The sequence below is a fragment of the Microchirus variegatus genome (genome assembly GCF_963457635.1).
Source record: "Microchirus variegatus genome assembly, chromosome: 21".
NCBI lineage: Eukaryota > Metazoa > Chordata > Actinopteri > Pleuronectiformes > Soleidae > Microchirus > Microchirus variegatus.
Window position 1 is genome coordinate 14404437 of NC_139822.1, and position 6000 is coordinate 14410436.

The following is a 6000-nucleotide window of genomic DNA, read 5'->3' on the forward strand; positions in this document are numbered from 1 at the left end:
TTTTTTAAGCCTAAATGTAGCTTCTTCAAAATGATAATGATACAATACACAGTTTTATCTGTGTTGTGCAACTTTTGTTGACTTCATTCACAGAGGGGATTTACATATAAAACCTCGCCCGCTGCTGTCGACGTCTCCCACACACGCCTGTAACCTGACATCTAATGTTTGTCCACTTGTTCCATCGTTCACACATTATAGTGTACGTGTCATCTAAAGCAGTGTTTCCCCAAACCCTGGTCCTCAGGGAACACTGTTTTAGATGTTGCCCTGTTCCAACACACCTGATTCAGATCGTTATCAGGCTTCTGCAGAGCTTAATGACACGCTGTTCATCTGAATCAGGTGTGTTGGCACAGGCACAGCTTGTGAACAGGCAAGGCAGCTCAACTGCTTGGGGCCCCCGAGCTGATAGGGGGGCCCCCGACACTCTGAGCCTGAGGGCTGTTTTTACTGAAATGTGCAGTGAGCAGCCGCCTCACCGTCCCCCTTAAACAACAATGGGCGATTTGCAATGACATCTCAGTAGGAAACCTCCCTAAAGGGGCCCCACCTCACTTTAACCTGTGTGAAGTTATCGTTCTGCAAGTTGGAAAATGAAGAGGATTATTTACAGTGTAATGCATATCTTTTTTACTCAGTTTATATATGTTTTTTCAGTTATTTACAGTATTTTATTGTTTTATAAATGTATATTGTTTTATAATGTGGGTTCTTTTTTTCTTTTTTTTTACTAAGTTTATATTGTTTTTTAAAAGCTATTTACATTATTTTATTGTACTGAGTTTATATAGTTTTTTTTAAAGCTATTTACAGTATTTTATTGTTCTTTACATTTATATTTTCACATACTTTTTAATTACAAGGTTTTTCCATGTTATTTCATTCATTTCGTAAAAAAAAAAATTAAAAAAATTTGAACTCATACATTTTTCGTTGGTGTCAGATTATTTATAACATAATGGTGATGAACACTGGTTGGAAGGAAGGGCCCCCTGGGAATTTTTGCTTAGGGCCCCTACAGACTCTAGAATCGCCGTTGGGAAACACTGATCTTAAAGGGTGTGGCTCATGTGGTTGAGCAGGGCACTGTCCTTTCCACAAGAAACAGGTTCACAACTACCAGAAACTATCAGAAACTATCAAAAAGTCAGGTCTTACAGTTTCTCTCAATTGTTTACACACAAATTCTGGAACTTGAGACAAAATGACTACAACAGGTAACTCATGCACCAACCCCCTGAACCAACTCTGCTAAACTACAAGCACAATTCCTGCTTTACACTCAAATTGCAGTTCTAAAACACACTTTTTTCAAAACACTACACACAATTCTCTGCATTTGGCACAATTTTCATGAAGAAAATCTCTTGTTTTCAAAAGGAACACACTGTCATTCAAAATTATGAACTTAATTGTCCTACTATGCAAACTGACTCATCACATGGGAAAACACCTGTGACACAGGTGTTTTCTATTATTTGCCACTATTATTGGCCATGTCTGTCTTGCTGCGGGTGATGGCGACCTCTGCTGGTGACATTAGATGCTAGCTTATTTCGGCAGGGTAAACGTTTTCTACAATATCCATTCACACACTCAGCTAAAATAATAATTATAGCCTACATGTCCTTCTCCCAAACAACCAACTGTTATAGTTTCACTTTTTACGAAAATACATGTACTACATTACAGTGTATAAAGAGAATACAATATAATCTGTATGAAAATAAATTAGCACGCTTTTATTTTGAAGTTTTTACACTTCACGTCCGCTTCCGGTCTGTCAGCCGCCGTCTCGAGAATTAAGGAACAAAAATCAAAAGAAGGAATTAGCAAAAAACAAATTTGGGCCGTTATTTTGTTTTGTTTCTTTCGTTTTTCCGTATTTTGGTTAAATACGAAAAAAGGATTTCCGTGCTCTCGTTTGTTGGTATTGTGAAAAAAACGGATTATACTTTAGTACCCGGACCGCTGTGGAGGTAACATCCTGGGTGGGCGTGTCCAACATGGCGCGTGATCTAGAAGCTTCCACTGACTGCATCAAAAACACAGGCGCAAAATTTAAACCCGCGAGTTTACACGAGGATTCCGGGTACAACCATGACAAGTGTGAGGACAACACCGGCGCTGCTCTTATTATTAGCATGTGAGTAATAACAATATCACATTATGTTTATACGTCATTGAATACGAAGCCTGTCAAATGAAAAGAAAAGCGACGAGTGTGTTAAGTTTGTCTCCGTGTCTATGGGTATGAGGAAGTTTCAGGACACCGGGCTCCGGGAAGCTTCCTTCAACCCGCACCCACACGTCTCTGTCGTACTCTGAAGTGCTCCAGTGCTTATATATACATTCTTATCTCTTTAGAAACGAGAAAATGTGGTTGACAGCAGTCGGTAGCCTTTGATATTCAGATATCCACATACTCTGTGTGTTCTTCTGAGGCGAACTGCAGTGTGTGTGTAGCACCAGCACACGTCTTTGTGTCAGCATTGTGTCACTAGTTTGTGCCTCTGATAATGTTTTCTTGTATCCCCAGGTTTTCCACGTACAAGTTTTTGTGCAGTGAAACTCAAGTGCACTGTCAGACGGGACCCTGAAGGCGTCTTGTACATTCTCCCACATGTCAATGCCACAGGGTGCGTGGAAACATGGTTAATAGTAGACGACACTGGAAAGGTCGGTCATCATCACACTGTAGACACTTCAGTTGTGTGGTGTTTGTCATGATCTACGCTAATTTGTCCTTTTGTTTGTTGACTGTAGGAAACTGTGGTGGCAACTCACGAAGGGAACTGGAATGGAGCTGCGAATTTTCCATCTTGCCATCCCAATGAAGTGATGAAGTTTAAAGCAGATTGTGACAAATCCCAGGTACTGCACCTTTACTTTAATGTAATGTCGCTGCACACTGACAAACTCATGGGAATGATGCAGAATTCATAGAAATGCAAAAATAAAAGTACAGTGAAGAGATTCTTTGTGTTATGTGAGACCTGTTTAAGGCAGTAACAGTGTGATGCTCATATTTTGTCTTAGTTCTGATGTAGTTACCATGTAACAGCTGTTTCCAAAGTAATATCCACGTCAAAGCTTGGTATCGAACACAAGATCATTTGTGTTTTGAAGAGAAGTAAAATGTGACACTGTTCATACTATGATCCATGAAAACACCTGCTGTAGTAGCCATCATTTACACCATCTATTATCTCCTTATTACCACACTATATTATCATTTTTACAGCCAAGCTTCAACTTAAAAGGAATCAAATAAAGAAACAGTGCTTTAGAGTTGTTTAGGTCCATGTTAGAGCCGCTAAGTCCTCTCCAGCACCTCTTACTTGCGGAGTAACTTAAGGTTCTATTCCTGGGCCTCTTCTTTTTCCCCGTACCTACTTTCTCTTGGATCAAAACTGCATTTTTTCCTGAAATTGATATCATAAAGATAAAATCAAAAAATCTTGTTTTTTTTTAACCAGATCCACCTACCACTAGTCTAACTGTAGTCTCTGTGTTTCTTCTCCACAGGGTTTTGAGCACTACTCATCTGTCTGTGAGAGTGAGTATCATTTACATGTCAGGCCTGTTTCTGTATGAGGACGACACTCTCATTCATTTACTTTAAAGTAGATTCACAGTATTTCAATTCAACCACTGTTCTCATGTAAGAATCTCTTCTGTTCACAGCCAACTGCAGTGAAACTGGAGGGAGCATCGGAGGTGAGCATGTACTCACTGTCACAGTCTCTCACTCATTGGCCTTCATTTATCAAACTAAAATCACAGTACGCAAAATTAAATATGTAATATTTTCCCCAGAACCAGAGAAAGAAGGAACTGTGAAGAATTCAGGTAAAACTCTTTGTGTTTGCATCTGTGGTCATGTGTCACTTTAACACCCCATTTCTACTGGTCGAACAACCTGTTTACAGTTTTTCTCGATTGTTTACACACATTTTCTGAAAGCTTGCCTCATGCTCTCACAACTCTACACACAAAATCCAAAAACACACACACACAATGGGCAAAACCCCTCAATTCTCCTGCAAAATGAAACTTTATATTCAAAACAATGTTATTTCTTCTCAAAATGGTATTTTTTTTTTCAAATGACACACACAAACCATCATATGAACAGACATGTATAAGAACCAGTTGAACACTGATGTGTTCAATGAAAAACACTATGATGACTGGAAAACACTTCTTCTTCATTGATCATAATGACTTAGGCCTTTTTTGTTTAGTGTTATACTTACTACAGACACTACATACATAAGTGTGTTGTAAAATATTTTAGAATATTGTTTTTATAGGCCCTGTGATGGACTGGCGAACTGTCCAGGGTGTGACCGCGCCGATCGCCTTATGTCACCCCTCGACCCTCCGGTGGAGGATGAAGCTGTAGATAATGGATGTATTGTTTTTATACTCAAAACAAACACATACACAGTAACAAATATATTTTATTCCTATTTATTTCCCAAAAAAACAATGTACACAGTGTACATCCCAACCAACACAAATACAGTGGTCTACATACTAGACAGAACCCGTTTATGCTAATGCACTGAATGCAAATTGTAAACCTGTGTCACAGGTAATTTCCCATGTAATGAGTCAGTTTGCATAGTAGGACAATTAACTTCATAATTTTGAATGACAGTGTGTTACTTATGAAAACAAGAGATTTTCTTCATGAAAATTGTGCCAAATGCAGAGAATTGTGTGAAGTGTGTTTTACAACTGCAATTTGAGTGTAAAGCAGGAATTGTGCTTGTAGTTTAGCAGAGCTGGTTCAGGGGGTTGGTGCATGAGTTACCTGTTGTGGTCATTGTGTCTCAAGTTCCAGAATTTGTGTGTAAACAATTGAGAAAAACTGTAATCCCAGGTTTAAATTTAAGTTTGACCAGCAGTGGTCATGTGTTTAATCAGCATTCACTACTAGGTCAAGTGAAAGTGGAGTGTTGGAAGCGACCAGGATAGAAATAATAATAATAGTTTGTGCTTGATGATATTGCGTAACAAGACAGCTGTAACTATAAAGATGAACTGTATAACTTATCTCTCTTAATTGTTTTTTTAGCTTACTACGGCAAGATTGCTGCTCCTGTCATCTTGATTCTGCTGGTGGTGGTGGTGGCCTGTGTGCTGATCTATATATTCAGAAAACACATCAAAAGGTAAAACCTTATTTTTCTCTCAGTGCATTATTTGAAATCATATGTATTTGCTCATTTGTTGTGTTTTTAATAATGCTTTATTTTAAGGAGTTGGATCGCCCTACGTCCTGCGACAGTGACTGAGAATGAGAGGATGGGCACTGAGATGACAGTTTACAGTCCACAGTAGCAATGGACCGTCACCATGAATCTCCAGATTCAGCGAGAGGTGTTACACATTTGCTGCCTTGTCTCTTTAGAAGATTTTCCTTCTGCTCTGACTTTTCTTTTCTACAATGTATAATCATGGCAGTACTTTGCCTTTTATAACATTCAAGACTTTCTACTTTTTTATTTAAACTATCCATGAATTCAGGTCAATCGTGTAAATCAGATTTGACCTCTGGTTCATATCCACCACAGTTGCCTTCAGACATATTTATGACTGGACATTTAAGACTCGCATTTCTTCTGTTGCCCCTTTTTAAAACCACACATTGTTAAAGAAAAAAAGATTTTTAAATGTTTTTTAATCTCATTTGACGAAGCATCTCCTGTCTGTAGCTGACTGTGGGATGCAAACAAAACACAAACAGTACTTTTAAGTGTAAAAGTAATATATAATACTGTTGGGCCCTAACAGTATGGCTGAAATCTATTGTTCTCTGACTAAGGCCTATATGCAGGATTCGAAGCCTGACTGTGAGTTAACAAAGCCTGCAGGCTCCATTTTGTAACACCACATGGGGTTTATGACCGGAGAGCCCCCCAGGGGGGGCAGAATCCTTTAAGTCTCATTGGCCGTCTCTGTTTTATGATCCCCGACTGATAAAAC

The 6000-nt window shown here is 38.9% G+C and overlaps 1 protein-coding gene across 1 annotated transcript; it reads left to right on the forward strand.

Annotated features, from left to right (window-relative positions):
• Positions 1-2082: 2082 nt before the first annotated feature.
• LOC310942629 (uncharacterized protein) lies at positions 2083-5355 on the forward strand (the record flags this gene model as incomplete). Its single annotated transcript, XM_083908043.1, has 8 exons — positions 2083-2149; positions 2543-2682; positions 2770-2877; positions 3532-3562; positions 3691-3723; positions 3823-3855; positions 5090-5186; positions 5274-5355. The coding sequence occupies exons 1-8, from the start codon at positions 2104-2106 to the stop codon at positions 5353-5355; spliced, it is 570 nt and encodes a 189-aa protein (XP_083764169.1). The 5' UTR covers positions 2083-2103.
• Positions 5356-6000: the final 645 nt, after the last annotated feature.